This window comes from Fringilla coelebs (genome assembly GCF_963513975.1).
Source record: "Fringilla coelebs genome assembly, chromosome: 7".
Classification (NCBI taxonomy): Eukaryota; Metazoa; Chordata; class Aves; order Passeriformes; family Fringillidae; genus Fringilla; species Fringilla coelebs.
In genome coordinates, this window is record NC_140035.1 from 18,950,244 (window position 1) to 18,968,409 (window position 18,166).

An 18,166-nucleotide genomic window follows, 5' to 3' on the forward strand; every position below is an offset into this window, starting at 1 on the left:
GTGGTTAGATTGGAAATTTCAAATCCAGGGTGGTAATTGCTCCCCACTTCCTTTCCCTGGTGCTGTGAACAGTCCTGTTGGAGGACTCAATCACAGACAATTGCCTTGGCCTCTCTTGGCGAGGTTCCTACCAGGGTCTGCTGCTGAGACACACAGTGTTCACAGCCTTACTGGAAACAAATTTGGATCTCAGATTTCATTCCTCCCTACTCTCAAATACCACTTCTTCTTGAGGGTGAGGATACAGAAGCAGCACCACTTCAAAGTGGCAATTGCTCAGGCTGGGTCAGAGTTACACACTGTGGTAACAGATCCAGCCAGTGAAAACCAGTATTTTCAGCTCACTGCAAAATTCAACCACGGTCTCTTAACTACATTAGAGCTTTAAAACACTAATGGCCCATATTAAGCATTTAATACTAGAGCCTTTCAAGAGCTTTGCATGGAATTACCTAAAACAGCCTGCTGATAATTTCCCTTTTGGGGCAATGTACTCCAAGACACAATACTGCAAAAGATAGAAAAAAAATTGGAAATTGCTGTCTCCAGCCAATGAAGTAACCCTGACAGTAGAGAATATTTTGACAAGTTAGCTCGCACTGAGGAAACTATGAAAACAGAAAGGTATTAAATACAAGGTAAGAACAGATAAATCAGTTAGTCTGGATGGTTTTCCCTTTTCTTCAGTAAGGGAGTTAAATACCACCATTTGTATAAAGAGTACCATGGGATTCTTCAATGATTATTTCAGACTGTGAGTTGTGTTTCTGATCCACAACAAGGCATTTGCAGTAAACAGAGGATGGTGTTAATTTAGCGCACCCTACTGAATTACTGAATGAGTCCAACCCTGCTGTGACTGGGAAAAAATAATAGAACCTGACCACCCAGGTAAAGAATTACTGAAATGCATTGATTCTTCTGCCAGAATTCCTCCTTCATGAAAGCAATTTCTAATTTTCATGGGTACTATTAACCTTGTTCTGGAACATACTGCTCGATAAAAAAACGCAAGCTAACATCTAAAATGCGACGGGCTGTCATAGTGTAGCCTCACTGTAGAAGAGGAAAAAAGAATAAAGCAGAGAAGCTCTTTCTTCCTACCCACCTTTTGTTCCTTTTTAAAGTTGCCATCTATTTACCCTTTGCCCTGTCCCAAATCCCCAGGCACTACTCTTTAAACCTTATGGTCCACACTCCCGAGCCTCATACGAAGTAGTTTCTGCTCAAAAAGCTCTAAATGTTTGCATCGCCTTCCATGACAAAGTCTCAACAGTGAAGAGGGTCAACAGTGAACAGGAAACACAACTCAAGTGCTACCAAAGGTACATTGCTGAAGACAGTATTTATAGTCAGCCAGTGGCTGCCTGAGCTTTGGTGAATGTTCCATAAGCAAAATAACTCTTGCATTTAAATTAGCAAATATACAGAAATTCTAAATACTGTCTCTGAATCTGTGCTGCTGGGCAGAGATATAGGCATCTTGTAGCCCTCATGGTCAAATCAGCCCTTCACAAAGTGTTGAACAAAAGAAAAGCGTGTTACTTAGTGCAGCCCACACCCCTACACTCCCCCCAAACATACACACACACACACACACTCTCTCTGCTCATGTGCAAGCTCTGACCCTACTCACATGCTCAGGCTGCCAGCAGAAGCAAAGTCTGTGCCAAGATTTATAACTCTTCCCCCCTCCTACCACTGAGACCAGACACAGCCAGAGCTCAGCCAGAGCTCACATGGGACAGAGGTTTGCACTACAAAAGCAGGAAAGTTAAATTAACAAAACTCTGCAAAATAACACATCAGATTTTTGGTTTTTTCAACGCTGCTAACAGTGTTCCCAGGCTCAAGAGCGTATCTGCTTTTCAAGACTATTTTTTTCTGTTTAATGGAAACTTTCTGATTCCTAAACCAGAAACTCTTGGTTCTTCCCTCTCTACCAATAACCACCTATATGTTCATAAATATAAGAAATTAACCTCATCACCACAGACTTGCTTATAGAGAAGGTAGGGAGAAGGAAATTTTTCCAGCCATGAATTAAAGAGGATCCTTAAAAGGAACAGACGTTCATTGTGCAAGAGCTAGGAAACTCCAGTCTCCCAGGATCAGTCCTCCTTCACTTGCGGCTTACAAGCTGCAGAAAACTGAAAGCATAATTCCTGATGTTTCACTATACTTGCAGGTCTAAAATGTTTGCCCTCTGAATATGCCAACAATGCACATAACTGGGTAAGAAGCTAATCACTCTCTGGGTTTCATGATAATTTATAGATAACCAAAGCACCTCACTGGTACATCCACACAGCAGTACAAATTGGTCTGTTTGTAAATGGTTTTATCTACCTGCCGGCAGAGAGATGAAAAAGAATATTGATAGCATAACTGGGCAGTTATGTAAATTGGACAACTAAAATGATGCCAAATAATCTCTAAGTCTTTCCTATCCCCACAATAAAATTCATTAATCCTCTCTTTTGTACACAACCTTTGGCAGCCATGCAATTTTTTTGCAGCTGCCACTAGAAAAGTAGTCAAAGAAAAGGGAAGAAAATAGATTTTGAAAGTTGGCATCATTCTGTGCAATTGGTTTTTTTCTGATTACAAACAGTGGAACCAGGACACTAACAATTTTTGATGCTACTGTTTTAAAGGTATTTGTTATGCATAAAACTGCTATTTCTAACATACTGGTTGTAATTTTCAAATTATTTCTGACTTCTCATGTTTTTGTTAACAGAAAAAAAACTAACACTTAACTTTTCTCCATAGCAATGATTAGAAATTTACAACCACACATAGATATCCTGTCAACACAAACTGGATGTAAACAAGTTTTAAAGTGAGTGGTAATAAGCTTTTTAAGAAAAAACATTAGAAAAAGTATCATACACATAAAAAGCTATCAAAGTCTCGTATGAAGAAATAGTTTTATCCAAGAACTAGACTGCATAACTAAGCAATTCAAATCTTAGTTATAAACTAATTTTAATTAAAGGCAATCTGACTAATTTCAACTAAGTTAAAATTTAAGTCAGACAACATATTTGTATCCCTTTTCTAAAATACCCATCTCCTCTCCACAGTGGCTGATCGAACTTGCCAGTGAAAAACATTTTGAGTAGGCAACTTGTAATACAGCTATGGTTTATTTCTGTCAGAGGCTGACTGCTGAAGTGTGAAAGAAACTCATTAAAAACTTCTCACTGTGATTCTGCATTATAAGGAAAAAAAGAAAGAAAATACTTAATGAAGGGTACACTTAGCCTGAAGACACATTCATATTCTGCTTTTCATTTTACACTATTTCAGCAAGCAACTAAAAGACAGCAATTAGTCACAGAAACACTATTCATACTGGTCATATTGGGAGATTATACACTTCAGCACTGATTTTATGTTACTATTATGAAAGTAATGAGGGAGAGCAAGATAATACAGCTAAATAAATAGATGAATCTTTTACCTTAATCTTAAGACAAGATTCACTGCACATGGAACTTCACTGTATTCTTCATTGACAGCAGGCTGAGACTATTAGAAAAAAAAGCAAAAAGTCTTGTAAAGGATGCCAAAGGAAAAAAAAATCACAAAAAACTTTCCATGCTAACAGTTTAAAGTTAGTACAGAATATTTAACACATTCTCTAACTCTCAGAAACCCTTTAAAGACTTTCAGTACACAGGCTATAACATAGCTGATACCAGTAAAGTTGCCATATTTCAATTATAGAGAAACAAGTAATAAATAAGACCCGCATTAAAACACTGAGTGTAGGAGCTTATAATCCACCCTGCATTGTTGCACCAAAGCAACAATTACCTATTGAATAATATGCACACAGTAAGACTTCCAAACTGCTACACACATTATTTTTGTGTAACGGTTTTGGTTGTTAAGGAAGTCTTACATCTACCCATATGCAAGGAACTAGCAGCACATCAAAGCAGGTATCAAGCTCAGAGGATGTCTTCCACAGAAAAAAACCAGGAACACTGATAAAAACCAGGAACACTTTCACTTTCTCACTCCTCCCTCACACTGTGATATCCTCCCAGCTCTCAACTAAAATCTGTATGAAGTCTCAAGCAAAAGTGTGTCCTACAGAATGCACCAGGCTCCTCTACCCGACTATGATTTCATCCCCAACTTGGCGTATTGTCACCAGTCACAGAACAGCCTGTTCAGAGGTTACAAAGGGTTCAGAAGCCGTCCCAAAATAAAGACTTGCATTACAAATTTCATTTGACTTTTTTTTTAACAGTGTGCCATATCAAAGCCCCTTTTTAAAAAGTTACACAAGATCTGTATTTTATCATCTGTGTATTTTCAGCAAACATTATTGAATTTTTGGAAAATTCTTTTTCACAATCACTAAAATGAGAGTGAGGTTTTTTCTGCTTCAATTAAATTCCTTCCATTCATACAAGCTACTATTATTTCTGGATCTTCAACAGACATGTTATGCCAGTATGTAGGAATGTGGATCCCAAAGACCCAAAAGGCACACACCAACAGTGACAAGATGCACTAGTCTTAGTTCCAAGTCATCTTCTGGAGCATTTCAGGAAACAAAAATCAAGAAGAAGACTTCAAGCAGAGGTATTTTTCTCTTTCATAAATAAGCAACTTTTTTTCTTACGAGTTACCTGAATAAACCGGGTCACAAGTAGTAGAACTCTCAACATTTAAGACAGTAAATGTGGTGAAAAAGTCCTTTATTTGTACCCTGCTTACATAAAGTATCTGAGATGCTGAAGATCTGTGTAAATTAGGTCTGCAATGGAAACACTGGGAATATCACAGGAGCTAACAGGACTAAATCTGGCAGGAAGCTGCTAGGCTTTTAGAAGATTTCTCTGACCAATGAAAATCAGAGAATCCAAAATTGCAGGTGAAGTGGCAAGGGTCACCCACCCAATGAACAGACATTTTTAAAGACCATTTAGTCTGTAAACTATAATCCTATTAAACAATTGATTATAGCAGCAATGCTTCCCACACTTAGTATAGGGCCATGAAATTCTACATAGTATTTTATTCTTCTGAGTTAATCTAATATGCTTCAGGACTGAACTATTTTACTGTGTATGGAAGGAAATATTTTAATTATAAGCTACATGTCATGATATAGATACCAAGAAGAAAAAATTATTTGGAGATCTTCTAGCTACTCCAATGCAGCCTTCATTACCCTTACAGACAGCAATTAGTGTGATCAAGTTACAAAGATTCATTAAAAACAGCCAAATTACCTATCTTCATGAATTCTCCTGGGCACAAACATAATGTGACTTTTAAATTCCTATCCATCTTATCCACTGTATGCTGAAGTTCATTGTTACAGGCACAATGGCATATCCTCACAAGTTCTTGCCATACAAGGCTGCAGAACAATACTCCCACCTCAATTCACATTTTTAACAGCAGACATGAAAAAGAAATCCCTTTACTCAAATGCTTGGAAGAAAAAAAAATTGATAAAGACATTTTTACCTCTGCGTTCTCCTCCTCTTTCAGTCTTCGTGACTGGAAAACAAATGCAGGGAGATATGAGCTATACAGCTATATGCAACAAAGATCCAGAAATACTAACAATTAACATAAAGACAGAATGTCTTTTAGAGCATAAATGTCTTGGCACAAACACAAGATACCTTTTCCTGAGAAATAGCAGCTTTGCCTTCCTCACTCTTCTCATCCATTTCATCATCACTCCATTCCCAGTCCCCATCTTCTGTTTTATGGAGGTGACCACTGGAACCTGGAACTCGTCTGACCTACCAAAAGATTGTTTACTATTACACAGCGGTGTTCTGGTTAATCAGCAATTATTTGCAATTTTTATTCTGCGTGCTCTCATTAATTTGTTGCACGAGCCACTAACATATTCTAATAATATCTGACCTCCTGGTGTTTTGATGCCTTGCATCATATGAGCAGTGATCAACTTGGTTCTACATTCTGTTGGTTGGTGGCAGTAATGGAAAACACAAAACGGGGGAAAAAAAGCTAAATATAAAAATCTGACTAGAAAAATTATGGTGTTTTTCAGCATAATGAAACTTAAAAGGAAGACTAAACTGGTATTAACCTTGCTCTAAACCCCTATGGTTTTCTGCAAACCATAATGTGCAGAGAGATGCAGCATGGGACAAATTCCAGCTGCTTCTACTTCCCATCAGGTACCATAAAAGCAAGATGAATGACATGAAAATAGTTTAGACTTCAAGTCTGAGACCATGAGCCTCCAAGGAAACTGTGATTCAGGCATTAATTCAATTTTTCCAAAGCAGATTTTCATAGTGAACTGGGCACTTATGCTATTCCTGTACTGGATTTAGGCCAAGTACAATTTGGAGCTGGCTGGCTAGAAATCACAAGAGCATGAGTGATTGGAGTCTTCTTCCAAAACATTGTCCATACAGAAACAGGTATCTTAATGTCTGTCTGGACTCTTTTCCACTCTTCCCAAACACCCACCTGCACCTCTCCCTTCCCTTTTGCATATATAAGACTAAAGCAGAGAAGAGGCTGAAGACCTCACCACACTTCTGCATTTCCTTCAGTCCTTATGATACTCCTCCCTTACATTTCTTGCCTGTACAACTGAATTAGAGTGCCCTACTCAGTTCCTCTGTATTTTGTTCTCATTTGTAACTGAGAAGAGGGGAAACCTATGCACGACACTGAGGGAATACCCTACTCCATCTCTTGATGGACAAATTCTGCACAATTTTCCCTTTCCTGTACCAAGCTCCTATCGGACCAATTTTAGCCCAGTTACCTCCAAGCTTGGTAGAAGCAGCTCATTTGTATTTGGGAAGGAGGACCAAGCAGACATCAAAACAAGCAGTAGCACAGCAATTCTTCCCTCAGCTGCAATCAGCCTGGGCACAATCAGTGGGCTCTTACTGTCTATACCATCAGGGATCAGCACAGACACAAGGTAATCTAGCAGGCAATTTGCCTGCTGCTTGTGGATGTAATTTATTATCCTTCAAGGAGACTGAGGTAGGTTTTGTTCAACAGCACAGGCATCTTCCAAATGGCTCTACACAAACCTAACTGAGGACATCATCCACAACTAAAACCATGCTTTTCCAACACAGTCAGTTATATTGGTTTACAGACACATTCAAACACTGCATCATGCACTAATCAGTATCTTCTTCTTCTGCTTCCATTTTCAGTTGTTTTGAAGACTTATTCTAAGCAGAATTATTTTAATGGGGCTTAATGATGCTTGCATCATTGCAGAGAGGAGTGCATTTCAAGTTTTTAAATAGACTGCCTTTTAATAAAAATAAACAAATGGCTTAAGTACAAAGCAAAATACCATGTTAAATTCAATTATTTTCTTGAGAGGTTTCTGAAAACAGGAAAACAAGTTTACGGGTACTCTGTTTCAATCAGACTGATTCCCACCAACACACATGCTAACAGGAAAGAAATTATAATTTCAGCTAGAGCAAAGTACCCAATGTATTCAACTTTCAAAAATGTGAAACTGTTGTCTAGAACATTTTTTTAATTGGTGTGTGTGCTTAACACTTGCAATGCTTGGTGAAATAATTCGCATAATTTTTAGACTAACAAGCCTGACTTTGATCACTCAGTTCTGGTTAAAGCCACAAAGAATCAGTCACATATGGAGGGGTCATGTACCCTACCTAGGTGAAGGAAAGAGCACGAGTGGCACACCATGTCTGCAAATAAATTGTCTCTTTGTTCATCATAAACATCTCACTCTAGTATCAGATACTGGATGGAAATATACATAATTTATATAAAAGATTAAATTTCTGGTCTGGCTGTCATTTGAGATACAGGTAGCAGACTGATACCACAGGCAGCATGCTTATATTTATTGCCAATAATAACAGCATTAAGGCAATTGAGAATATTCTATATATTTCTCCTGATACCCTGCTACAGGTCTTCCATTTTGCAGAGAGAAATAAAGCAGCAAACAAAGGAAGCTACATATATACAAGGGCACAAAGCAAATCCAGGATGGAACGTGGAACCTAAACAAACTTCTTGTGTATCTACAAAAAATAAGAAGTAATTTGGTTACATTGCATCAGTAGCCATACAAATGTAATTTCCCCATCAGCTTCAGTCAAAATACACATCGATAATTCCTTATGTTAGAATTATGTATCTCTGAGGAAGTATTTCAGAGGGAAAGGAAAACAAATTAAAACATGCTCAATCCTAATTTGGATTTTACTGATTAAAAATCTAAATGATCCTTCCAAATTGGAACTAAACTGAACCATAACTTTCGCTAATAAAGAAAACAATGAAAGTTCAGTTTTACAAGACAAATCAACACATATTAGAAAACATATTTCATGTAAGTCAGAAGACACAGAGAATAAAAAATTACTTTGAATGACTGGCAGTTAAACTACAGCCAATACACAAGCAGTTCAGTACATTGTAATGTACAACCAAAAGCTGTTTCTAGGAGGAAAAGCTTAATAAGTGACTGCCAACATTACCACAGCTGTGGAAGAAAGACATTATGAACATCAATTAAAGCAGAGAATGTTGGACAAATCAGTGAGTGAAAAAAACATCACCACCACAGAATATTAAGCATCATATTAGTAGTAGTATTGTTGTATATGTTGTTCCTGGTTAAAGCTTATTGCAGAATTCAGTAAGTCACAAAGATTTAAGTATAAACTAAGCTGCTAACAGAACTTTTTGTCCCCATTTTTTTAAAGTAGGATACAGATAATTTAACATTTCCTTTCAATTACACCATGCACTAGCTTTCCAGGAGAATGTGTGTTAACAGATGAACAGGGCAACTGTAAATCCCACCCAGTGAAGGTCAGGCCTAATCAGCATGACAGAGAGAAAACTTCATCAGCAGAATGCATAAGCTGCCACATTTCCCAAGGCCTGATGAAAAGAAGTTCACAAGGAAGAAACAAAAATTGTTGTCCTCAAGGCATGATGTGCCCACTATATGTAGATGTTAGAGACTGGGGAAAGAAGAATCTATTATTCATTACGGATTATTTAGCTGCTGCAATCTCTTTGCAAGTTTATGTTTGTAAAGTGACAGCGAAGGGAATGAACACTTTCTGAACACTAAGAATTTTCTACATCCTTATTCACAACTGCTCAAAACAGAAAAGAACTGGGCCCACTTACAGATTATTTTCGTTCAGTGTCTAAAAGTTAATAAATAAATAAAAAGTGTGCACTGTGGGATACCAGTGCATACACATAAAGCATTACTGCATTTCATACATGGTACAACACATGATCCTAGACTACATTACAAATCCACTCTGTCAGTAAGAGCAATATGATGCATCTACTGTATTTTTCCTCCTTCTGCAGGAAGATGGCTGAACTAGTAACATTGACTTTCCCACTATCTGAAATATTTAAGGTATTCCTATTGAAGCTCTGGGAACTGAATATTTCCAATGGAGTCCTGGAGAGATTTAAACAAGCATTTTTAAACTTTGTTCCACAGAAAGAGTATGGTGACCTGAAAGCATGGGAAGTAAGATGCATTTGTGTAAGTAAAACTGATGGCACTAATAAGCATTAGTATTGAGCACCATGGAAGGTGCCTTGTCCCCCTCCATATATAGGTAACAGAGAGCCCAAATTTAATTTGTTCCTGAATTCCTGGAGAGTAGCAAATGTGTGCATTCCACACACTTAAAACACATCTGCAAAAGTCTTTGTGACTGACACTGCTTCCTATTAATTTCTAACTAGAGAACAGTCAGTGATGTTGTCCAGTTTTTGCATGTGTATCTCTACAGAGGGCAAGATATACTTTCTTATTTTTAGTTTTTAAACACATATCCTCCCAGAAATACTGCAGCTGGAGATAAAATTGTCTTTTATTTTACCACTGATTGTCTTTTATTTTACCACAGCTACATATGCTAGTACAGTAGTGAAGATACACCAAATCCCACATACCCCAGAGAGCAGTGATTATTTAAAAACCTCACGTTTTTCATTTTCTGCTGTCTGTCCTCATAAAAGCCTAAATTTGATTTTCAGGCAGAAAAAAAGAAACACCAGTCAAGTGATGCTGTATACCTTCACCTCACGCTGGTTCTTACAGGAGACTGGACTCCCACTGCTACACAGATCTTGGAAGATCTCATAGAAAAAATATACTCTTTAAAGTATGAATATTTGCTTGGTAATTGATAAGGAGAGGGGTTTTGCATAGCCAGTGTTCCCCTTTTATTTTTTTTCTAATCTCAAGTTTCAAGAGCTTCACTTCTCATACAACTTCATGAGAAGTATTTATAAAACCAGTTCCATGGTAGCTATTTTATGGAAAGAACAGTGATGAGGAATAGGACATTACTGAATAGTTTTGGGTTTAGCGCCACGCTTTGCTCCGTGTATTTTTATCTCAAAAGAAATCCTTAGACCAGTTCCTTCCATACACAGCTTAAGCTTATAGAGCAAACAGATTTTATAATTTTTACCTTTCCTGAAGGTTTCCTAAGACAAAAAACCAAATTTTCATCTCCACCCCTTTGCGTTTATTTTTTATTTCAATGCAACAAAGAAAATCAGCCTATCATTGTGTATTCAATTACGGCCCAAGTGTTTTGCTTAAAACAGTTACAGTTTTAATCACAGCTTAGCTCCTGAGGTTAGTGGAAAGAAGTCACTTTCTACAATATATATTAAAGTCAAAGAAAACTGTTCTTTTTGCATAAGGACACCTACACTGTAAGCACATTTTTGCAAAAACAAAAACAAAAACAAACAAAACCAACACAAAAACCTTGCGGTCCAAGACAGCACATGAATTCCCACATGTTCACATCATCCTTTGTTGAAGAGTTGAAGCACTGCCTCAGGAGAAAGCTAGTCCCCATCCAACTCAGTCTCACAGATCATGTGAACATCCTAACCCCTTCACTGCTGGCTATTCTTCAACTCCTCTGAAATCATTCTATTGTGAAGTTTTATTTTTATTCTGATGGAAGCCACAAAACTTCTGCAAGCCTGAATGCATTTTATGCAATTCAAACCCTTGTTTTTTCTCACCACAATTTATGCAGGCTATCGTTATTAATGGGATGTACCACTATCTTTGTAAAAAAACACTCTGGCAATCTGCTTTGTAGAGCTCAAAAAGTGATATTATAGTGATTTGGTGTTAATGTCTCCTCCTCTTAAACCAGTCTTAATGTGTAAATATCATCATGGAAAAAAACCTTAGTCTTTTGTTTTTCTCCTACTTGGAAAAAAAGTTAGAATTGGCAATGTTTCATACTCATAACACAGAAACTATTGGAATACTCCCTCCCAGAGAAATCAATTACACTGGCAGCTTAAAGTCAAGAAATACAAGACCATTGTATCTTTCTTCATGAAAGAATACCAAATACAGGAGACTGATAATTCTGCATTGAACGGGATTTCTTCAGCTTTCTTCTGGATCTGGAGGAGCACCCTTTTTAAGGGAAAACACAGCAGAAGTCAACAAAAAGCAGATCTCTGTTTAAAAAAAAAAAAGACCATTTGCTTTAAATATTTATGGAACTGGTTTGTTTTTATAAGCCAAACAGTATCATGGTTACATGATGACAAGTGTGACACCCAAGGGCATGGCCATCAATTGAGAAGACTGCCATGAAATCTTACCTATGCTCCCAATTTAGAAATGGAATACAGTGCAGCTGTAGCTGTCAGTGAAAGGAAGACAAAGCCATTATTAGCTGAAGAGAGACAGGATGAGGGAGCACATTCCTGCACCTCTAGAGGAAATGATGAGAAAAGTACCAGTGAATCTGTGTGCCAAGTCCTCACCCGCTCTGGGGGATTCTTTGTACAACTCCCTCCCCCCTTTTCACTCTTCACAATTCTTCTATTGCTGGGATGATGCTGCCTAGAGACAGCAAAATGTAGTGGCTCAAAGTAAGACACTATTTTGTTACCAAAACATCTTGTTTACAAGTGCAGGTATTCCCTGAACTCCTAATTCTGCTTTCCTTAAACATGAGGTTTTACCTAAATACTGCAACATACTTATTATCTCTGCTTTCAGCCTGAGTCCAAAATTGGAATCTGATTTTGCTTTGAGAAATTGAAATTTGTTGAAATTCCAGTCACATGGGAAATGGGAAATTTAGTAACTCAGTATGATTTTTGCTTTTCAGACATTATTTCTCCATTTATTAGTTCCACTATGTAAACTTCATTATTGAATGTTATTAGCTGCAAATAATTCTTTCACTCACATTTTAACAATAGTTCTTTCAGGCATGAACGTGTACCTGTGCTCAGGAGGACGTTTTCAATTAATTGTGCAGAGGAGATACATTGTTCCACAAAAGTGTGACTCCTCCTGGAACACAAGGAATCCCAAATGGCTGACAGGCACGACCTGATGGCTAATTCACACATGCAGAGTGAAACTCTTTTCTATCCTCTTTCTTTTCCCTGCCTGCTTCCCTCCACCCTTCCAATCAAATTAAGGTGCCAAGGCCAAGGGTACCTGGCAAGAATCAAAGAAAGCAAATCAAAGATACAGCAAATTGGTGAAATAGCTTAGTACTCTGAAAGATGATGAAGACAGATCCAGATCTTCAGAGCTTTCTTTCCTGGCTGCTCAGATGAATGCACATCATAATGGTGAATCACTACTAGAAGACTTTCCACTAGAGGGATCACTAGAGCCACCTTGATAATTTTCCAATTCCACCATGCTTTTCTATCATCCAGGCTGTTTACTTTCTTAAAATAACCAGAGGTGAAAAGAAAGAAGACAAATATAGCCTTATGTAGAGCTTTCATTTTTCAGTAGTAAAAAACTCATTATAAGGTGGGTTAGAGCATTAGAGACACAGTAAGGAATATTTAGAAAAACAGTATATTACTGTAGAATTCAAATAGAAAGACTGACTTTCAAACTCAGAGTCTTGAAAGTACCATGTCAAGGTGAAATTCTAATTTTTACCTTTTCCTATTTTCTCCAAGGTTTCCAGTTGCTTAGGTACATACAAGAATTTACTGTAATACACATTCTGCAGGCCACACAGATTTTAAAGAGACCTGAATTTATTCAATGTCTCTCTCAAATATTAAGGTGATCAAATTTAAACTTGAGTGTATTTCTCAAAAAAAGTCATAAACAAATTAACAGGAAAATAATTAACACAGTTCTGCAATTTTTATAAAATCCAATTTTCTAAAACCCCCAGTGTTTCCATTTTAATCAGATATCAAGAAGCAGCATGTATTCTACCAGCCTACAGCATTTAAAATCCCAGTGCTGGACTCAGCTCAGGCAGGCTGGGTTCTGCCGCCGCTGGATGTGGCTGCCCTCTGCTGCCAGTAAATCCCACGCTGCCGACATGAGCATCCCTGGCGCTCCCTTTCTCTTCCCATACTGCCTGACTTTACCTTTAGCTGCAGCTGCACTGTTTGAATAACCTTCTCCAGGAGCTGTTTTTCCAGAGCTAAACAGAACCATTACTGTTCCAGACCTTCTTTCTGCTCTGCTGGCCTTAATCTACTTGTTCTGGTTAAAACCTTGAAGTTTTCAGCTCCAGACATAATTTTAACTCCTTGAGACAAGAGCACTTTCCAGCTAAATTACGTCCCCTATACTGTTAGTGGGTAACACCATCTCAAGGATGTCCTTGTCACCTGTACTTCTCTTGCAACTCACCCCAGGAAATTCCAAGAATATCACCACTATCAAGCACAAGTGCTGGGGGGGAAAGGAGTGTCAAAACAAATGGCACACAATTTTTTTTGCTCCTGTACTTGTAAAAGCTTTACAAGGTCTAACCAGGAAAACATATTTACTTTACACTTTCTTCAGATTCTTGAGCCTGGGCTCTTTTAATTTCCCCCTCTTTTTTTTTTTTTTTTTTTTTTTTAACTATGAGGGCTAAATATTTTATTTCTCTGTATAAAAGCAAAAATTCTCACATACCTATTCCATCAGTCTTTAAGCAGATGGTAACAGGTGGGAATGCTGCCTCTGAGCCACCTGACTTTTAGAGAATCCTCTTTGTAATTCATCCGCCTGCATGACTTTCCTAACAAACTTCCCAAAAATAAATCACAACTATTACACACTTCCACATCCTGCCAAAACTCCTTGTTACCTTTATGAACAAAGACAAGCAGAAAGGCTGTTTCTTCCAGAAAGGAAACCCCATGACAGTAAGGTGACCCAAGCTAGCCAGCTGATGCTTCCTGAATTGACACAATATTGATTTGGCCTATAAACTGGGAAAATTATTAAATAAAAAATAATTCCATTGAGACACTTTCATTTAGGGAGCCATTCCAAATCCAATCTGGCATTGGATGTCATGCGAGTGAAATGTTTGAGGTTTAATTTCTCAGAGGGTAAACAGGTAAAACCAGCACCTTGCTGCACATTTTCAGTGACAGAAAACCAAATCCTTACAAAACAGGGTAATAAAATAGGATTATCTTCTGCTTATTTACAAGGCTTAATCTCTGATCAAAGACTACCACCAGCATCATACACACCCTGACTTCCTTTATCCTGTCTTGATTCTTTAATCACAACTCCTTCAACAGCACTTTTGAGAAAATCCTCCTCCAGTTCTGCAAGTTTCGACAGCTTTGATAAATGCCAAATACTTAGAGCTACTGCTCTAAGCAGAAAAGCTCTCAATACACACCAACCCCCTGTCAGTCTATTTTCAAGATGTTTTTAACAAGACATCAGGTAATCAACACAACATTAGCTAAGGAGCAGATCAATGCAGTCACACAAGAGACAGGGACTCACTGCAAAAATGAATTCTGAAGTGGAACCAGGATGGCCCATGGACTGGAATACTTGTTCTAATGGGGAACAGGGCTACTTTTCAACAACTAAGATGAATCATGTACAAGATTTAAACTCTGCCATTATAAGTAATCCAAGTTATTTTACATGTGCATATGGTTGTTTGAAGTACAAAGGAACTCAACTAAGCCATGGTTTGTTTTAAAGCTCACTTCTTTATGTAACAATTAGATCCATTTGAAAAGGCACAAAATCCAACCTCACAAATGGCAAAAGCATCCTATGAAAGAAAAGATAGACAAACTCATATACTGCATGAAGTTCCTTGCATCTAATGGCACAACTACATGGTGGCAAAACCACTAAGCTGTCTTCTTCCTTTATATGAAATGTTAAAACAAAGCTGGTGCAACTACATTTGTCAGCCTCTTAAAACACTCCAATTCTACTACCCACTAATGCAGGCACTGCTTTCTCATTACTTGAATGCTGTCAAATTTACATTTGGACACTTGGAAGAAGTGCCTTTACTAAATTTCCCTTCCAACAACTTTTTGAAAATAAAAAAATTACCTGACAGGGTGTGAGTAGCAATTTCTCCTTTTTTTTTTTTTTTAGTAATCTTCAACCATATGAATACAGTTCCAATATATTTTTTTTAATTTCTAGCAGTGTTCTGGATAACTTGAACAACTAATCCTCTGCAATGGAGGGTCCTCCCTCACACAAAGCCTTGCCAAACACATATTTATAGTTCAGCTACCACTTTCCAGAAAAAGTGTTCCAGTAAAACACATGTCCCTTCCATTTATATGTCAATATTATTTAAATAAGCTTTTCTTAAACTGTAAAGAAAAGTTAATATACAATTTTATTAACAATCTAAGCTCAGGTTCATGTTGCTCTCTGCTTTGCAATTCAGCTGGAGTCCAGCTGTACAAACATACATCACTGGTGAGATGTATCTCTCAGATTAAATCCATTACTGAAGCAAGGAAGGGCTGCACATGTATGTCTTGCTGAGGTGCAATCATGCTGTTATAGCTGTCCAAGAAATCTGGGATATAATGATATTTTTCTCATTAAATGCAGGGGATTTATGATATCTTATGTGATGAAATATGACCATTACCTTAAAATAGCTGTACTGAGGAGCTAGAATTACAACCCATCCATAAGAGCATTTTTAGTGAAGTATAATAAAAACTGGTATCACTCACACTAATCATCTCTTCATGCTGTCACAGGTTTTTCCCACTAACACAACTCTCAGCTCTAAAAACAAGTTTTCTGTTACAAGTTTCTATTACAAGCAGAAAGCATTTTCTATTACAAGCACAATGCAATACTACCATTCCAAAAATAGAATTCAAGCCCAATTATTGCTCAGGTTTTTTTTTCCTAGCAGCACTTCAGACAGCAATAAAATGAAATGCAGATACATGTTTTTCCCTGTTCACTTGAGAGAAATGATAGTCATGCAGGAGATTTTAAAAATTAAAAAAAAAAAAAAAAGGATTATAAAACCATAAAATTGACCCAGGGCTGTTAGGCATACAGAGTACTTAGACTTATTATTAATTTTTTAGTGTGACAAGCTTTGAAAACTGACTGTGGAACTCTAAAAGCTGTTTCAAATTTCAAATTGCTGTCTTCCAATACAGCAGTCCTAATCACAAATGAAACAACTTTGTGTTCAGTTCAAAATTAAAACTACTTCAGGACATGTTAATAAATAGTATATGCATATGCTTGGTGGGCTGTTTTATGCCAGCAGTGCACACAGCCCTCATCCAAGCAGGACAGGGCAGGCTGCTCTACCATCACACCATCTAACCAGGGAGAGGCACAAGGTATCAGGGCTCCTACATTTATGTCAATGACAAATGCGTGGCTTCAGAGCATGTCCCTGCTTACCCAACTATACTGAGCTTGGACCATTCCTCACAGCCTTTTCTCCAGCTCTTCTTGCTAGCAGCAATGCTCTCACAGGTGAGCAGGCCCATTAGTGAAACCCAGAATTGCCAGTAAGAAGTTGCATGGTATAACACTCATTCCTGTGGATCACTACCAATATGTATCTAACCAGGTCCTGCACAGGAAGAGGCAGGACATGATCCTCCTGGCTAAGGGCTTCAGCATTATCCTCAATTGCTAGGCTAGGGCAAGGAAGAAGGACATAATTTAAAATTCAGCTGAATTAAAAGCAAATGGAACAATGGAAGAGGGGAAACATGCATAAACAGATAGCTTACAATTCTAATGTTACGCAGTATTTTAAACACACAGTGAAGATGTTGCTCAATTATCAAATTGGGGTTTAAAGCAGGACACCTCTTTACAGCACCAAATGTTTTCCTCACACATACAAGGCCCGTGTATTTACTTTCAGGATTTCACAAACAGACCCGAACTCATATTTAGAAAAAAACAGATGCCAAGTATAAGCCATAAAGGCAGAAGCAAAACGTGGGAACACTGTCAAGAGAGAAGAATTTAAAGTTAAAACTAAACTGAGGCTGGAGTTCTGGGCAACAAGGCAAAGCAATTATACATGTGGTAAATGGAAGAAAAATTAGATTACCGCAGGGCAGATCTGACATCTGTGCTAGCAGTGGTGCTACAGATCATTAGTCATAGGCATTTTACAGCAAGTGCCACAGAAGATAATTTAAGCAGTGATGGCACAGCTCCTTCCTATCTATTGCCCTAGAAATATTAGTTTTTCAATTACAGGAGTTACTTCTTCCAAGCGCAACCTCTTAGACATTTTACATGTTAATGTTTAAGCAACCAAACTCAGCTTACACAAGCTTTTTAAACAAAAGTTTTTTTATTAAAGTACATTTATATTTTATGGTGTCTTAAAACAGCAGCTACATGCGTAGTTCTAAGAAGTGAATTAAACTTTAAATCCCCAATGAATTTTAATATTGTGTCCTTTTAAAATATAAATAATTTAGCATTTTCAGTAGCCAAAACCCAAATATTTTTCCCATTTATGGTGTAATTAAAGACATTTATTTGTCTCCACCACTGTATAGCTTTGATTTCATAAGATTCACACCTCTTTCAAATTAGAAATAGCTGTCAAAGAAGCAATGCAGAAATTTATATCTGGTAGTGTAGGGCAGGCTATCCTGGATTTCCTTTGCAATTCCAAGTGCTATGTTATCTAAAGAAACAGAAAGTATTACATGCGTGCGTGCATGCATGCGCTAAGGGGCAGTCTCTAAAGCTGACCCGGGATCCAGCTGGGAGGAGGCACGGCTCTGTCAGGAACCTGGCTGTTACCGGCATGCGTCTGGATCCCTCCTGTGCTCCCGAGGGGCAAACCCAGAAGCCGAGGACGGCTTTTCTCAGGCTGGA

The 18,166-nt window shown here is 37.8% G+C and overlaps 1 protein-coding gene across 2 annotated transcripts in view; it reads right to left on the bottom strand.

The window, feature by feature from the left end:
- Positions 1-18,166, bottom strand: part of STK39 (serine/threonine kinase 39) — a gene marked incomplete at its 5' end in the record, with an annotated part of 73,571 nt that overhangs the window by 26,602 nt on the left and 28,803 nt on the right. Inside the window, 3 exons of one of the 2 annotated variants that reach the window (XM_084209507.1) lie at positions 3,470-3,537; positions 5,500-5,532; positions 5,661-5,783. In XM_084209507.1, coding sequence (XP_084065633.1) covers positions 3,470-3,537; positions 5,500-5,532; positions 5,661-5,783 — 224 coding nt within the window. Of the gene's footprint in view, positions 1-3,469; positions 3,538-5,448; positions 5,533-5,660; positions 5,784-18,166 lie in introns of both variants that reach the window. The other variant, XM_084209506.1, reaches the window with a different exon arrangement.